The 17,310-nt window shown below is 47.0% G+C and overlaps 1 protein-coding gene across 2 annotated transcripts in view; it reads left to right on the top strand.

Annotated features, from left to right (window-relative positions):
* The first annotated feature begins 862 nt into the window (after positions 1–862).
* Positions 863–17,310, top strand: part of ABCF1 (ATP binding cassette subfamily F member 1) — a 36,882-nt gene continuing 20,434 nt past the window's right edge. Inside the window, exons 1-13 of one of the 2 annotated variants that reach the window (XM_080991693.1) lie at positions 863–1,104; positions 5,166–5,212; positions 5,666–5,749; positions 6,348–6,480; positions 7,966–8,003; positions 8,667–8,774; positions 9,493–9,555; positions 11,900–11,962; positions 13,337–13,423; positions 13,672–13,716; positions 15,000–15,116; positions 16,500–16,592; positions 16,854–16,976. In XM_080991693.1, coding sequence (XP_080847819.1) covers positions 1,014–1,104; positions 5,166–5,212; positions 5,666–5,749; positions 6,348–6,480; positions 7,966–8,003; positions 8,667–8,774; positions 9,493–9,555; positions 11,900–11,962; positions 13,337–13,423; positions 13,672–13,716; positions 15,000–15,116; positions 16,500–16,592; positions 16,854–16,976 — 1,092 coding nt within the window. In that variant the 5' untranslated portion in view covers positions 863–1,013. Of the gene's footprint in view, positions 1,105–5,165; positions 5,213–5,665; positions 5,750–6,344; positions 6,481–7,965; positions 8,004–8,666; positions 8,775–9,492; positions 9,556–11,899; positions 11,963–13,336; positions 13,424–13,671; positions 13,717–14,999; positions 15,117–16,499; positions 16,593–16,853; positions 16,977–17,310 lie in introns of both variants that reach the window. The other variant, XM_080991692.1, reaches the window with a different exon arrangement.

Raw genomic sequence — 17,310 nt, 5'->3', positions numbered from 1 at the left:
TCAGTAATCACAGCTATAATGACTATAGCCATGTATTCGCACTACATTTTAAAGCACAAGGCTTCCCACAAAGAATCCTGGGAAGTGTAGTTTTTACCCTTTCGGAGAGGTGCAGTTTGCAGCACTCTTTTAAAAACTACAGTTCCCAGGATTCCTATCCTGAGGTGGGTAGGAGGGAAAGAGGCTGATGTGCTTTTTAACACTTGATTGGAAGCCGCCCAGAGTGGCTGGGGAAACTTAGCCAGATGGGCGGGGTATAAATAAATAATAATAATAATAATAATTATTATTATTATTATTCAAACGCGAGGTGTGTACTTAAACCAAGCAATCCTGCATTCTTAAGTGTATACTGTACAGAGTTGCTGTTTCTTGCTGGACATGTTTCATTCTGGGCATGCACCTGCATTCCTCTCAGTAAAAAGCGCTGCAGGTCTTTCTCGGAGGCAGCTGCCCCCTTCCCACTCTTGGCTAAAATAAGCGGAAAAGAAAACTTGTGCACGTCCTAGAAACTGCACGTCTCCATTTGCTCTCCTGCAGCCTGCGACTAATCTTCCGGGTTTTTGCTGGGCCGCTCTAGGAGAGGCGCTTCCTGATCTCGATGTCGCAACCCGGGTCTCTCCGGTGCCCTTCTAGGATAGGCGCTTCCTCATCTCTTTGTGGCAACCCGTTCTCTCCCGTGCCCCTCTAGGATAGGCGCTTCCTCATCTCTTCGTTGCAAACCGGTCTCTCCCGTGCCCCTCCAGGATAGGCGCTGCCTCATCTCTTTGTGGCAACCCGATCTCTCCTGTGCCTTTCTAGGAGAGGCGCTTCCTGATCTCTATGCTGCACCCGGCCTGCGCTCGGGGATCGCTGACGAAAGCATCTGTTCTCTTTCTGGCCTGGAGAAGCCCCGGTCGCGTCACCTCCCGCGCAGGCGCAGTGCGGCCCAGGCGGGCATGTGTTGAGCCAAGATTGCGGTAGGAAGAGCCGCAAAGAAGCAGGCGGCGGGCGCCGGAGCGAAGGGAGCAGCCATGCCGAAGGGAGGGAGACAGGCGCAGCAGCCCCAGGAGGAGTGGGTCGGGGACGAAGAAGAGAAGCGCTGCCCCGGAGAGGGCGCTGGAGGTGAGGGCGGAGGCGGGAGGGCTGGGCGGGGAGGAAAGAGGCTAGTCCTCATGAAGGTTGGGAGGACCTCCAAGGGGAGGGGGGAAGTGGGCATAATATCGGGGGGGGGGGCTAACACACACAATTCCGTGTAAAAGTGTTTGCCATTTAAAACAACCCAAAACAAGCAGCCACCGTTCACACACCTCTGTCCATACACGTGTCTGTCTGCTCAGACGCAAGCTCTGCCGTGGTCAGCGGGTCTCGCATAGTCGTAGACAGTGCTCCTTTTTTTCTTAAAAAAAAGTTTAGGGGTTACTCTCATTTTCCTACTCATATTGAAATACTGCTCCTCAATGAGGCCAAACTTAGATTCACAAAATGTTTAGGGGTATGCATCTCCCCACAAAAAAAGCACTGGCCGTAGGTGTGTCTGAATGTGTTTGCCAGCATTTAGCACACACACTCCTCTCCCCCCCTCCAGTTGCTCCTGCCTCTCTTTCCCCTCCTCCAACTCTCTCTTTCCTAATTTGCTGCTTAGGTTTTGTCTAAATGGACAAGGGCCCAGATTTTTTTCCGGTTGCTCTGGGAAGTGCCAGATGCGGCGCTGGTTTCATTGCTATTCTTAGTATTTTTGATGTGCTCCTTGATTTGCGTGTTAAAGGAACGTTCAGGTGGCTGGCTAGATAGAGGAGGAATATTGGGGATGAAACTTTGTGGCTTGGACAAGGAACCGGACTAAAAGGCCCCATAACATGTGAGCTTCCATATGTGTCTTCATTTATATAACTAGAGATAATTTGACCACGGAATTCCCTAGGAAAAAAAACAGTGATATAAAAATAAATTTAAAATACGCTAGGTTGAACTGATAAACCCAACCTGTACTAAGTAAATCAAAGTTTCAGCTAATCTTAGCTGCTAATGTATATAAAAACAAGGTGTGTGTATGCTTTTAACAAGTCTTTGATATTTGTGGAGTGCTTAAGTCTTGAGAGAGTCTCGAATCCATGATCTGATCTAGTTGTAATCCTTAGTTTAGTTGTTTTATTATTCCCTGAATTGTAGATGAGGGGGCTGAGAGAGAGTAGTTTGCAGAGGTTAGATCTCTACCAGAAACTTCCATATTAGCTACTCAGTCTCTTAGCCGTAGTAATGCTTATTTATTTTGTTTATAAATAGCAAATAAACAAAATAAACTTTCATAAAAATAGCTTTCAGTGACTACTGACCATGATGTCTGTATGTTCTGTTGCCACTTGTGGAAGCAGTATATGTTCCTCCTTCCTGCCAACACCATAGTTCTTTCCTACCATGTCCTTTGCTAGAAAAAGGGCAGAGGTTCCGACTGGTTAAAATATGCTAACTGCGCAGAAATATTTTGTTTAATGTGGACTTGGGGCTGGGGCAGCATCCTTTTGCTCCTTAGCCTGTATTTTCTTAACTTCCACCAGCGAAAGGAGCTGCCCAACAATTCCCATAAAAGTTTCTCAACCGCTGAACCCATTTTACAGACACCAGTGACAAGGCATTTGGAAGAGGAAGGGTGGGGCATTGGGCTATGATGAAGGGAACCAGGTGAGTCCCAACACATATTGCTGTAATCCGTGAGTTGCCAATTGCATATAGTATAATTATTTTCCTTGTGGGGCTCCTGAGCTTCTAACAAAGAGGCAGAGCTGCAGTTGCGGAAGCTACAGTCGTAAGCAGTGTTAGAAATTCAGATACAGTATATATAATCTAATTGCTAAATGGTCCCTTAAACCTAGGCTGCAGTCGCCACAATGGAATGTCTAGGCGCTGATCCCCCCCCCCCATGGGAATTATTTTAATTGACTCCATTTCTGTAGCGCTTTATATTTTAAAGAACAAAGCGGTTCACAACACATTAAAACATGAAATAAAACATTCAAGAATAAAACTACTTCAAGCTTCAAGGAAAATATTTCAACACATACAATTTTTATTAAATTTTCTCAATCACATTTCAAGATAGTTACTTAAACACCCTTAAATCAATGACTTCCCTTCTTCTCTTTCCGTAGTTCAGTTTGCATACCATACATCCCTGCATATTTTACATGAACTAAACCATTCAGTAATCCAATGTTACATCCATCAAATCTGTTGAATGTAAATTAATGCTACCAGTGTTTTTAAATGAACACAGTTTTCACCCATATACTCAGTTAACATTTTCCAGTCTTCTTTAAACGTGCGTTCTTCTTGTTCTCTTATTCTACATGTTAGATCTGCAAACTGTGTGTATTCCATCAGTTTTACGTTTGCCATTCTTCTTCTCATTCTCATTCTTCTCGCTCATTTTCCATTTTTGGGCTAGCGAAACACGGGACGCCGCCAAGGAAAATATTTCCATTCCTTCTCTAAGTGACATTTCCTTCTGCAGTCCCCAACCTGGTGCCTGGCAGATTTTGAACACTGGTTGTAAGCAGCAGTGCTAGCTGCAGGAGAGTGCTCTGAGAAAAAGGATCTAGCACTAGCATTTCCTATTACTGCATTTCCACTGCCGGCAGAATGGCCATTGATTTTCCGTGTGTATGTAGTCGTGGGAAGATCCAGGAGCCCCACAAACAAAGGGCTTAGTAATCCTGTATAGCAGGAGCGGGGACCTCGTGGACCTCCAGATTTCTCCATCTTCCCTAAGGATTCACCATGATGGCTGGGCGTTGGAGTCCATCGGCCACCTGCAGATTGCCAGTTCTAACATATGAACTGGGGATATGGGACAAGGGAGAGAGGCCATTTTCAATTGGCTGTGCAGGAAGCTGGCTGGAGTTAAAGAGGCAGGAGAGGCTCGACTGAGTTGGGGTGTGGGCAGAGTGAGATGCATGAGCTTGACAAGCCGGGGTAATTGGAGCTGGGAGGGAAAGGTGGCTGGGTCTGGAAGAAGTCCAGCAGGCTTAGTCTGCTGTGAAATGGGATGTGTCATAATTGAAAGAAGAAAACTATGCTACCTGTTCACAGCTAGTCGTAGGTCAGTGGTAGAGTATATGATTTACACCCAAAAGGTCCTGGTGTCTCCAGGTAGGACTGGAATAGACTTTTGTCTTAGCTTTATGACTTTATTTTAAACTAATAAATCGGACATCATGGTAAGAAATAGGTGCCAGGTGATTAATATCCCACAGCCTTTTAAATGTGTTTGTTGCTTCTATTTTAATTATTTATTTGTGCTTTTATCTTGTATATTTGTCTTGTGAACCACCCTGAGATCTTTTGATGAGGGGTGGTGTAACTTTGTTTTTTAAAAAATAATACTAACAATAATAATAGTTAATATGGAATGTATTTTCCTGGTGAAGCATGTTTTCCCTGGCCAATTTCTAGAAACAAATTGAGGCATTCTTATTTTGCCAGGCATTCTGAAATTGCAATTGAGATGATTTACTATTGTTCTTAGGCTAATGCTTTTATATTTTCAATTTCCTTTCCTCCCTCTCTATATGAATCCATATATACCCACATATATGTATTTGTCTAACCTGCAGCACCTTGTGTAATTGCACCATGTTGTAATTCAGCTTTCTTTTATTTCTGATACTTTCCCCCTGCCTTTCTTTAAAATCCTCAGTTTATCAGGGTGAAGTACGTGCTTCTCTTCCCCTTCCCTGTTTTCTCCCCACAACAGCCCAGTAGGTTATGTTGAAAAAGAGTGACTTAACCCAAGATCACTTGGTGAGCTTTGTGGCTGGGTTGGGGATTTGAGCCCAGTTCTTCCCATTCCTAGTTCAACTGAGAGATGGCCAACATGCTGCCCTTCAGATGTTGCTGCACTACAACTCCCATGAGCCTCAGCTGGCATAGCTTATTGGTCAAGGGTGATGCAAATGCAGCAACATGTGGAGAGCAGCATCTTGACTGCCTCTGCTCCACTCTGACTTTCAATCGTAAATAGTGGACTTGAGTGTGGAATATGGTGTGTGCTTTTGTGTGTCCGAACACTTCTCGGTTCCTGGTCTCAGTGTGGCGGGGAGACAGAGAGATATATATACTTTTTTCCGTGGTTGAAGACGAATACTCTTGGATTTGTATCTCAAATACCTCCCGATTCTTTCTTTCAGACAAAGTGGTAAAGAAGGGGAAGAAGGATAAAAAGACCAAAAAGTCAGTAAGTCTCGTCCTCTGTTGACTTCACCCCCATTTGGGCTCTGCGTGACGTCCACGAATCTGGACACTCTCTGTAGTTCTGTTGACCTTCATGAGAACTTTGCCACCTTCCACAAATACTCTGTTTCCTCCTCCAAACACTTCAGCATTTTGGGGACTGTGCACTGGTGGTTGTTAACTGCACCTCTAGCACTTCTTGATGTCCCAGAATGCTTTGCCACCCCTTTCCTGTTTATCCACCTCCATAATTCAGCTGAGAGGTAGTAGCTCCATTTATATGTAAAGCCAATCCAATAATTGGTGGGTTGTTTAATATTTTTGGCTTACTGAGGATTTATTTTTGGTTTTTGGAGGGGATGGAGAAGCCTTTTGCCCTCTTTCCAGCAGGGGGTAGTGGGAGGGGGCTACTACCTCCCTGCCACTATCCTAAACTTTTCCTCTTCTGTCTCCCAAGTTCTTTGAGGAACTGGCTGTAGAGGAGAAACATGCCAGTGAGGAGCAAGCAGTTGAGAAAGAGCAGCAACAACAACAACAACAGGTAAGTAACTTTGGAACCAGGAGTGCCAAGCAGGATCACAGAATTGTAGAATCATAGAATGGTAAAGTTGGAAGGGACATGAGGGTCATCCAGTCCAACCCCCTGCAATGCCGAAATCTTTTGCCCAGTGTGGGGCTTGAACCCATGAACCTGGGAGGAATATATATTTTGGGTCTTGTCACCAGAGGGCATGCTAGTTGACCACATTGGGCAGCACTGGATTTAGGGTAGTGTGGACCATTTCTCCATACAGGATGCCAAGCTGAGGGAACACAAAATAATAGTAATAATAATAAATAATAATAATAATAATAATAATAATAATAAATAATTGTTATATTAATACAGGTACCTACTCAGAAGATCCATTAAAAAGCAAATGTACCAAAATGAATTATTCTTAAAATAAGCAACATTGGGCAGGGAAGGTGCCAAATTTTGCTCTGGTTCAGGGTGCCATATTACCAAAGTCCACCTCTTCAGTGGGGCTGAGGATGTCACAGTGCCACGGGGAGATAATTTGCTAAGAAAGGCAGGTTGACCCACTCTCTTCATATTTGTTTGTTCATTTCCCTGTCTGTTTTCTTGGCTGCAGCAGCCCCAGCAAAAGAAGCGACGAGACAAGAAAAAAGACAGAAAGAAAAAAGAGGCAGAAGACGATGACGACGAGAACCAGCTGATTGAGCGGCTGAAGAAGCTGTCGGCCCAAGCCAGTGATGAGGAAGAGGAAGGTTGGAGGCTGCGATCTTGGGGGGGGGGGAGAGATTCTCTACACTGGGGCTGAGGAACCTGTCCAACCCCCTAGACCAGAGACAGGGAACTGGTGCCCCCTACCCCTCCCGATGTTGCTGAATGACAACTCCCATCGGCCACAACCACTATGGCCCGTGGCCAAGGCTGATGGGTGTTGCAATCAACATTGGGAAGGCCCACGTTCCCCACTCCTGCTCTAGGATCTTGCTGGGGACTACAACTCCCATCAGCCCTGGCCCTTTGGCTATGCTGCCTGGGGCTGCTGGGAGATGTGGTCCAACAGCCGTCTGAAAAGCCACAAGCTGGTCACCCTTTGCTCTGTGTGAGTTCCAAGACATTTCTTCCCACTGGTCCTTAGGACAGGGCTTGGGGACCTTCTTTTCCTCAGGGGTTATCTGTTGGAAGGTGCATGTAGGTGGGGGGGGGAATGGAGCTTGTGGTGGCTAGTGGGCAGGGCCGCATCTTCTCTCACCTTCTCTTTCTGCCACCTCCCCAATAATAATAATAATAATAATAATAAATTTATACCCTGCCCATCTGGCTGGGTTTCAGATGTCTTCTAAAAGTCTGGTAGTTGTTTTTCTCTTTGACATCTGGTGGGAGGGTGGTTCCACAGGGCAGGTGCCACCACCGAGAAGGCCCTCTGCCTGGTTCCCTGTAACTTGGCTTCTTGCAGCGAGGGAACCGCCAGAAGGCACTCGGCACTAGACCTCAGTGTATGGGCAGAACGATGGGGGTGGAGACGCTCCTTCAGGTATACTGGACCGAGGCCGTTTAGGGCTTTAAAGGTCAGCACCAACACTTTGAATTGTGCTCGGGAACGTGAAACTTGAATTGTGCTCATAAAAACAGGCTTCTTCCCAGATGCCCAAACTATTGGTTGGAGTGGGTTCCCCTCCCCTTTCCTTCATCCATTTTAGCTTTTCCTCTTCCTTTCTTCTGGCCCTTCCTCCACCTATGTGAAATGAGCCAAGGGCCAAATCATATTGGACATAGGGGCCCCCCTGCATTAGTGTTCCCGGCCTCACGGAACAGGTTTATGTCAGAGACGGGGAACCTGTGGCCCACCCAATGTTGTCAGGGACTACAACACCTATCATCCCTGACCACTGGCCATGCTAGCTGGACCTGATGGGAGCATTGCTACCATCTGCAGAACCGCAGCTTCCCCACCACTGATTTATATCTAGGCTAGCAGTTCAAGGAGATCTGTGTTAGCAGTGGTGTTGCCTTCATTAGCAGAGGCTATGCGCTGCTGGTTGTAAACAGAGTGTGAGGCTTATTTCGTGGCTTACCTGTGAGCTTTCCTCCGCATCTGGCTAGTCACTGCTGGAGACAGAGATCTGGGCTGAATAAGCTCCTTGGAACCCAAGAAGAACCTGCAGGATCAGCCCAACGACCCACCTCGCCCCAACGTCCTGTTCTTGCCCAGCAGGTATTCACTGTTTTTGTTTCCTTTCCAGTGCCTCTCCCCATCAGCAAAGCTGGCAAGAAAAAGAAGGTGGGTTTCTGGGCATTTTGACGTTTCCTTTGGTTAGGGAAGGGTGGGACAAATAAATAATAATAATAATGCCCTGGGGCGTCTGCAGCAGGTTGAGGGGATACTGTCAACTTCAGGCCCATGGATGAGACTAACAAAGCCAGTGTGGTGTAGTGGTTAAGAGCGGTGGACTCATAATCTGGTGAACCAGGTTCGCTTCCCTGCTCCTCCACATGCAGCTGCTGGGTGACCTTGGGCCAGTCACACTTCTCTGAAGTCTCTCAGCCCCACTCACCTCACAGAGTGTTTGTTGTGGGGGAGGAAGGGAAAGGAAAATGTTAGCCGCTTTGAGACACCTTTGGGTAGTGATAAAGTGGGATATCAAATCCAAACTCCTCCTCCTCCTCCTCCTCCTCCTCCTCCTCCTCCTCCTCCTCTTCTTCTTCTTCTTCTTCTTCTTCTTCTTCTTCTTCTTCTCCTCCTCCTCCTCCTCCTCCTCCTCCTTCTTTGTGCGCAATGGACTCCATTTCTGTGGCCAGACCATTGCATGGTAAAATTTGGAGCACCACCAGCAAATCCCCCAGGAGAAGCTGCCTTTCACTTTTGGGGACCAAGCAAAGGGGAGCTTGTTACACGGTACATGTCTCTGCAGTTTCTTCACTGCCGCTTGCTTTCTCTCTTTAGGGGGGAAATGTCTTTGCCGCCTTGAGCCAGGATCAGAGTGAGGAGGAAGACGACGACGAAGAGGAACCGCCGAAAGCAACCAGACCTGACAAGAATAAGATCAACAAGGTTAGCCTCCCTCTGGATCCGACAGGAAGTGATTTGGATCAGGATGGGAATTTGTAGAGTATTAGGTAGGCCAGGACACAGTGCCAGAAGAGGAATTTTGTACGCTTCTTCACTTGCGTATTTGGGCTCTGTAGTGCATGAGCGGAATGCAAAACATTTACTCCTATTAAAAAGAAGTTGCTTTTGGCCACTATGTCTGCAGATAGAAGGGTTTGAAATACTTCGGAAAGGCCTGGTCAAATGACGGCTGAGATGCAGGGTTACCCAGGGCTCTTGGTGGTTTGGAGGTGGGTCTTCAGTATTCTGTGTAGTTCCTTCCACCTTCCTCTTATAAGCAGAAGGGTAAATTTATGCAAAGCCAAGGACATACAGAACATGGGGATTTTCCAGCATGCGAACAGCCAGAGAACGACTGTCAGCAGGACTGTACTGAAGATCTCAAATTCTTTGGCACTGATCTTCAAGCCCTTTGGCACTCGGCCTTCCCAGCACTGGAAAAAGGTCTCGGACTCCTAAGCACAGGAGCTGCAGATAGGCAGATAGATAACTAAGTGATCAGACTGCTGGGATTTTTCTAGCCCTGCAGGACAGTCCTCTCTCCTGTATGCATTTGCTCTTGGGAGGTGGCAGTGTGGCAAAGTGCATAACCAGAGTCAACAGGGATGCCTTTCTGGCCTTTTCCCTAGTGCAGATAAACAACCCGTCTCTGCTTCTTTAGGCTGCTTCAGATGATGAAAAGGAGAAGAAACCAGGCCAGAAAGGGCCAAAAGCCAAGCAGAAGGTCAGTCTGGGCTGTGCTGGGCGAGCCAAAATAAAGAGAGGGCTGGAAGAGGCACGGTGGACCGTCTCCACTGGGGTGGGGACTGTATCCAGCCACAATCCAGAACTGGCCAACCTGTCTGTGGCCTGATGGCATATAATGTCAGGTGATTCAGGATCAAACGGAAGAATCGGGGAAGTGCTCCCCAAGTCTTCCTTCGCAGCTCTGGCTGCAAAGATTCCTGCTGAAAGCAGGGCTTACATTGCATGCCAAATTTGGACTCAAATTTGAACTTGGTGAAAGCAAGCCCTGCTTCTTGCAGGGGTCGGCTGCACTTGGGAGTGCCAGCTGGTATCTTCTGAGTGGAGCCGATCCTAACAACAACAACAACAGCTAAGGGACGCAGGTGGCGCTGTGGTCTAAACCACTGAGCCTCTTGGGCTTGCCAATCGGAAGGTCGGTAATTTGAATCCCCCCAACCGGGTGAGCTCCCATTACTTGCTCCCAGCTCCTGCCAACCTAGCAGTTCGAAAGCACATCAAAGTGCAAGTAGATAAATAGGTACTACTCTGGTGGGAAGGTAAACAGCGTTTTTGTGTGCTGCTCTGGTTTCTCCAGAGGCGGCTTAGTCACGCTGGCCACATGACCCAGAAAAACTGCGGATAAACATTGGCTCCCTCAGCCAGTAAAGCGAAATGAGCGCCGCAACCCCAGAGTCGTTCGCAACTGGACTTAACTGTCAGGGGTCCTTTACCTTTTTAATAACAACTGCTACTATTATTATTTATACCCCACACATCTGGCTGGGTTTCTGGCTTCCAACAAATGTTAAAAATACAATAAAACAAGTGAGGCTTGTATTGGGTGCCAAATTCGAAAAGCACTGAATGCAAGCCCCTCTTGCAGAGAAAAGCCACTTGGGGGAGCACACTTTAAAGTCCCCAGTTGTTGCTTTCCTGACATGGCTTTACCTGCTGCACCCCTGACATCATATCAAACCAGGTGTGGGCAGGTGAGTATCGGGGTGGACTGGACTGTACCACATAGGCCATTGGTCTGGCTCTGTGTAGAAGTGGGCCAGTAAATCATATTTTAGCAGCAGCTGTCAAACTCCTGCCTATATCATTAAAGTCTCCTATGTTTTAAAAAGATGACAGAGTCAAGGGAACCCTCGATAACCACGGAGGGTGCCTCTCTGTTCAGGTTTAAACCAGTGCTTCCATTCCTCCTGGGATCACCCTCTTGATCTTGTCCTGTGAGGGGTTGCAAACAGGATATGTAGGAGGAAGTGGTCCCTTAAAAATGTTGGGACCAAATTGTTTGGGCAGTGCATGCTTCCGGGTGGCGCTGTTGTGGGAAAGAGTTTGGGTTCACATCTGATTGGTTAAACCCCCCCCCCAAAAAAAAACCTTTCTTACCTGGAAGCTCTTGTTAGTTTCTGTTTGGCACTGTGCAGTGCTTTGGAGTCACAAGACTCTGTTTACATTCCAGAGACATTCCAGGCTGTTGGAAGTCTCACGGAAGACAGGAGACAGGTGTTATGTTACTGGTTTCCTGTTCCTTTGTTTTCTAGTTGCTCTCTGCTCTCACAGAGAGAGGATGATTTCTTTTCTGTCTGCGTAGCTTAGAAAATAAAGCATAGCGATGTAGCCATAAATCTCATCACTTCCGCGTGCTGTTTTGATTCTCTGCTGAATGGGAATGTGCTTGAGCCTCATCAAAGGCTCAGGTCGTTAATCACGTCGGAGGGCAATTCCGGAAGATGAGCTTTATCAGCTCGGTTGCACAGAGATTCCGACAGCTCTTCCCCTTAAAAGCCTCACCATTGGAGTTCTCTGTTGCTACACAAGGGTGAAGAAAATGCACTCTGCACTGGCTCAGGGGCACTTCTGTTCTTAATACGTATGTTCTAGGGATGGAATACTGGCATTGGAACCAGATGCCCAGGATTCATGTCTTCAAAAACCAAACCGGGCAATTAGGGATGCCTTTGGTACCGCACCAACATTTGCTTCCAGCTTTTCCTGGAAACCTCAACAGGAAGGAGATTCCGCAGAGCCCTCCTTATATTTCTTATATTCCTCCACTGGGAGTTAGAAAATGCAACAAATATAATAGTTGGGATAAGAACAATGCAGTATTGCTCTCCAGGATGTATCATAGGCTGGAATTAATTGTGTTCACGGGCTTTGATAATTCTTTATGATTGTAACTATTATGCTGTAACACACGTAATTTAATTTTTAAAATAATAATGCAAATCCTCAATGGCTGGACCACTCTAGATAGGTGGGCTTCCCTGTGCTAATTTGCATTGGTCGTGGTAGGAAATAATAATCAGAATTTCTTGTCTTTTATTTCCCAGGAAGAGGAGGAAGACACAAAGAGGAAGAGTAGGAAAAATGAGAAGAACAAAGGAAAACAGGAGGTTTGGTGTTTCATCGTTGATAATGAAGACAGCGTTTTTTAACCTTTAAATCGAAACATTAAATTAATGTTTTAGTTGCTAGTATTCTTCTTAAATTATTTATTTGTAAATTTGTATCATACTTTTGAGCATAAAACGTTCCTGGAATGGCCTGAGCAGTCCAAGCTGTTCAAATTGCCTTATGAACCTTTTTATTTCTGTATTCCACCACCCTTGCACTATAAAGCTGCTTGATATTATTCCCATTTTACAGATAGGCAATTGAGGCTGGGGCTTGGGAGAGGCTCTATCTTTGAAACTGTATATTTGATGCCAAAATATGCCATTGGGACTACGTGGACCATTTTGAAAACCCATATGCTCTCCCAGTTTTTTTTTTTTTGCTTTTATTAACTGTGCAGATCACGCTAAAATATATAATTTCAATAATTTTATTTTAATTGCAGGGCATGAGTTAAAAAGGAAAATGAATTGGAGCATTTCAGAAGGATTTGGGCTTGCAGAGTAAAAAGCATTTGCATACAGCATGGCAAATTGTAGATAGTTGATCAGGGATAGTGGGCAGTCAGTAGATGCCCTGGAGACAAAACATAATTTCCCAGTTGTCACCTGGGAGAGACTGGAAACAATCCAGTGCCTTAGAGGAACAGAAACCCATGGAGCTCGAAAATTCCAGGATGTCAGAATTTCAGCTTCAGGTCTTGAAACTCAGCTGAAGTTTAAATTTGTGTGAGATTTCATTTCTGCTTTGGTCAGAGTGAAGGAAGTCAGAAAGCCGCAAATTTAGGCTTTTCCAGCTGGATAAATGAGTCTTTCCTACAAGCATCTATTTGTTTTGTTTTAGTTTTGTCTGAAATGTATTGGCTGGGTTTTTTGTTTTGAATTTTTAGCTGTTTCTTATTGAACGTTGCCTTGAGAGGACTGTGTAGAAGCTGGCTGATAAAATAAATTTTATGGTAGTGATGATGACTAATTGATGATTATGATGAAAATAATAACAACACAGTGGTACCTCAGTTTTCGAACATAATCCGTTCCGGAAGACCATTTGACTTCCGAAACATTCGAAATACGAGGCACAAAGGGCGGTCTGCAAATTCAGTGGGGAAAATTGGGGGAAAAAACTCAGCGGAAGTCGTTCAGCTTCTGAGGTGCGTTCGAAAACGGAAGCATTTACTTCTGGGTTTTGGGCGTTCGAAAACCAAAATATTCGGCTTCCGAGACGTTCGAAAACCGAGGTACCACTGTAAATTGGTTGTGATGATGACCATAATAATAGTGATAATACTACTCATTTACCCAGGGTGCTGAAACCCCTTTTGACTTGGTATGCATTACCTGTACATTTTGTCTGTTTTTCACCTGCACTCCTAGAGAGGGGGTCCAGCCATTGCTATCCTGGCTCAGAGCGATGAGGAGGAAGACAACGAAGAGTTAAGGAAACCCAAGGAGAAAGCTAAGGTAGAGCAGGAGAGGACTAGGAGAGTCATGCAAAGAGTTGGGTGGTTGGTTGGGTGCTTAGACAAACAGGAGAATCCCAGGCTTCTGGGCTATGTGCCTGACAGTTAAAATAGCTGATACTCAAGTTGCTTAACTCACCTTAAAGCAGAGGGGAAAGATTTGGGCATGTGGAGGAGAAAGGGTTTGCTGCAACAGCTGCCTTTCATGCTCCCTTCTGCCTCTCTCATCTCTTTCCATACTTCTTTTAGACTGCGACCAAACAGGCTGCAGGGAAGAAGAATCAGCCGACCAAGGTAAGGGACACCTCAAGGCGATTCCTGGTGGCCAAAATCCAACCCCCAAGACTTAGTAGTGCTGTGCCACCGGCATCCCAACAAACCAGTGTTTGTCAGCCAAGAGCAAACCTTGGTTTTACCAATCCACGGTTTCTTCGAGAGAAATGGATGGAACCCTAAGCTTTGAGCATCATGGTTTGTTGCTTCCACTTGCTAGCGGGGAGGAAATTGAAGCAAGAGCCATCTGTGCATTCACAATAAACGACCAACCATAGCTTACTGCAGGAGTGCGGTATCTGTGGCCCTGCAGATGGTGCTTATTTATTTTATTTGTGGTGACATTACAATGCCTCTTGAGAAGCTTGAGGTGGTGTACATGGTGTTCTCCTGCTCCCCGTTTTATTCTCGTACAACCCTGTGAGGTAGATTAGGCTAGGAGGCAATGCCTGGCCAAAGTTCGCCCAGTGGTCTTCGCAGCTGAAGCCTGCTCCCATGTCCTGAGCCAGTGCTCATAAGCAGCTGCACCGTACTGGCTCTCCTGCATGGCCATTGGGGTCAGGTATGATGGGACTTGTAGTCCATCAACACTGGGGGCTTGGCTCAGGTTCCCCACCCTTGGTTTGCCATGATGCATGAGCGCAGTCACTGTAGCCTTTTCCTGAGGAAAGCTATACTCTGTCTCCACAGTCAGAGGCAGGAATGCTGAACAGCACTTGCTGGAAACCACAGGAGGGGAGAGTGTTCTTGTGCTCAGGTCCTGTTTATGAGATTCCCTATAGGCATCTGATTGGTCATGGGAGAACAAGATGCTGTACTAGAAGACCCAGGGACTGCGGGTGGTGCTGTGGTCTAAGCCACTGAGCCAGTTGGGATTGCAGGCCATAAGGTCGGCAATTTGAATCTGTGCGACAGGGTGAGCTCCCGTTGCTCTGTCCCAGCTCCTGCCAACCTAGCAGTTTGAAAGCATGCCAGTGCAAGTAGATAAATAGGTACCGCTGTGGCGGGAAGGTAAATGGCTTTTTCATGCACTCTGGCTTCCGTCATGGTGTCCCGTTGCACCAGAAACAGTTTAGTTATGCTGGCCACATGACCCGGAAAGCTGTCTGTGGACAAACGCTGGTTCCCTCGGCCTGAAAGTGAGATGAGCGCCGCTCCCCATAGTCGCCTTTGACTGGACTTGACTATCCAGCGGTCCTATACCTTTTCTTTTCTTTTTTTACTAGAAGACCCATTGGCCTGACCCAGCGGGCCTCTTCTTAAGTCACGTTCTTATACGAGTTTTTGTTTCTTTGGTTCCACAGAACATGTTTGCCGCTCTGGAGGCTGAGGAGATAGATGACGAGGAAGAGGAGGATGAGGATGACCAAGAGGAAGAGGCCAGAAAGGGCAAAGAGAAGCCCAAACAAGGCAGCCAGCCAGTAAGGGAGCTTGTGACTTCGCTTCATCAGTTGAGCTTTGTCCACACTGCATTCCACCTTATGTAGGAAGGCAGAGGAGAGAGCTTTAAGGCTCCTGCTCTCTCCTTTCATGCGAAAAGGCTGTTTGTTATTTATTAGTATTCTATTAATTGCGCTTGCCTCCCACCTTCGTTCATCCAGGGTTCTCAAGCATGGCTCTCCCTCATTTTATCCTCACAAAATTCCTGCAAGATGGTTTAGGCTGAGATCGGGTGGTGGGCCGAAGGTGAGCTTCATGGCTGAGTGAGGACTAGAACCCACGTCGCCCAGGTCTCAATCAAACACTCTAACCACTACGCCATGCTGGCTGTCTCTTATATTTATCTGTGCCCCTGTGCATAGCTTAGATCTCCACTCCTCCTGTCTACTAGGAACAAAAAACACTGGGCAAGGCAAACTCACCTATTGGTGAGGGTTCTGGCAAAAAGCTACGGGGTGTGTGTGTTGGTGTCATGTTAACAATGGGTGAAATGGCACAGTGCTTGGAGTATATTTCCCGCGTCTGGATGTTCTAAGATAAGGGTGCCAGGCGCACCGGGTTACCGTAGCAACGCCAGGGAGGTTGAGTGTATGCCTTGCTGAGCCATTCACCCTCCCATTAGTTCAGGAAATATGCCTAGAGAAAGTATAATAGTCTCTAGGGCATTCACTTCATTACTTTGAACTGTGTGGGGGATTGTGGAAGAAGCTGTTCTGCTGGGAGCAGGGAATCTCTGCTGATACGTCACACTGGTTGAGGTGCGGTGAACTACCGACTGACTTCCACAAGTCCCGCATAGGGTGGAGTGCAAACCATACTCCTTCTAACATCCTTCTCCAACCTGGAGATGGCTTGGACTACAATTCCCATCAGCCCCAGCCAGCATGGTGCTGATGGGAGTTGTAGTCCAAAAGATGTGAAGGACCCCAGGTTAGGCAAGGCTGTTCCTAGTGCCTGGGGCAATAAGACCTAGGTGCCACTGCAGCTTACCCCACCCCACCCAAAAAAACCCCACCTCCTTCCTACCTCTTCCTTTCTACTTCACGTGGGCAAGGAATGAAAGGGAGAGCTATATGAGCAAGCCACTTCTCAACCCTATGACTGACCCGGAACTCCGGCAAGTTTTCTGGAGAGACTGAAGAGGTCTATGGAAGCACCTCTTCTATCTCCTGGGGTTCATTCCCTGCAGAAAGGACTCTTGAGCCCTGCAGAGCTGTACCAGAAGCGAGAGAGGGCAGGAGAGGAGTCTTAACTCTGAACTGACCTTGAGGGGTCTCTCCAAAGGTTTCGTATTAGGGCCTTCTTGGTTTCCTTTCCTGGCCCCATTTGCTAACACAAACCGCACCACCTTGTGATTTCTGTAGCAGTCAGAAGAGGAGGGAGAGGAAGGGGAGAAGAAGGAAGACGATCCCTACGCCCATCTCAGCAAAAAGGAGAAGAAGAAGCTGAAGAAGCAGGTGAGATCTCTGCCGGGGACCGAAGGAAAAGGCCCAAAAGGTTATTCCTGTTTGTGGCTGGCCAGGGGGCAAAAAAAGGACTCGTGGCTTTCTCTGCCTGCCAGTTGTAAAGTCAAATCCTGGTAAAGCATTCCCTGGATAGAAATAAGACTGTGGAGGGTGAGTTGGTTGGGCAGACTGGCACCTGGCAAATGGTAGATGGGGAAGAGTCTCTTTTTTGCTGCTGTTTCACGGCCAGACCTTTTTTCCTCCTCCCAACAGCTGGAGTTCGAGCGGCAGGTGGCAACCTTAAAAGCAGCCAGCGCGGCAGAGAACGACTTTTCGGTGTCCCAAGCGGAGATGTCCTCACGGCAGGCCATGCTGGAGAACGCCTCTGACATCAAGGTATGGCTGTCTCGTTCCACTGGCTCCACCTTGCCCCTTGTCCACCAGATCCAGTGTGGTGTTGTGGTTAAGAGCGGTGGACTCGTAATCTGGTGAACGGGGTTCGCATCCCCACTCCTCCACATACAGCTGCTGGGTGACCTTGGGCTAGTCACACTTCTCTGAAGTCTCTCAGCTCCATTCACCTCACAGAGTGTTTGTTGTGGGGGAGGAAGGGAAAGGAGAATGTTAGCCGTTTTGAGACTTCCTAGGGTAGTGATAAAGCGGGGTATCAAATCCAAACTCTTCTTCTTCTTCTCCAGTCTGGATCATTCCTCTAGTCTCTTCCATTGCG

The sequence above is a fragment of the Podarcis pityusensis genome (genome assembly GCF_964106645.2).
Source record: "Podarcis pityusensis genome assembly, chromosome: 2".
NCBI lineage: Eukaryota > Metazoa > Chordata > Lepidosauria > Squamata > Lacertidae > Podarcis > Podarcis pityusensis.
The sequence above is the reverse complement of the archived record's forward strand: the minus strand, read 5'-3'. Positions and strand labels throughout refer to the sequence as shown.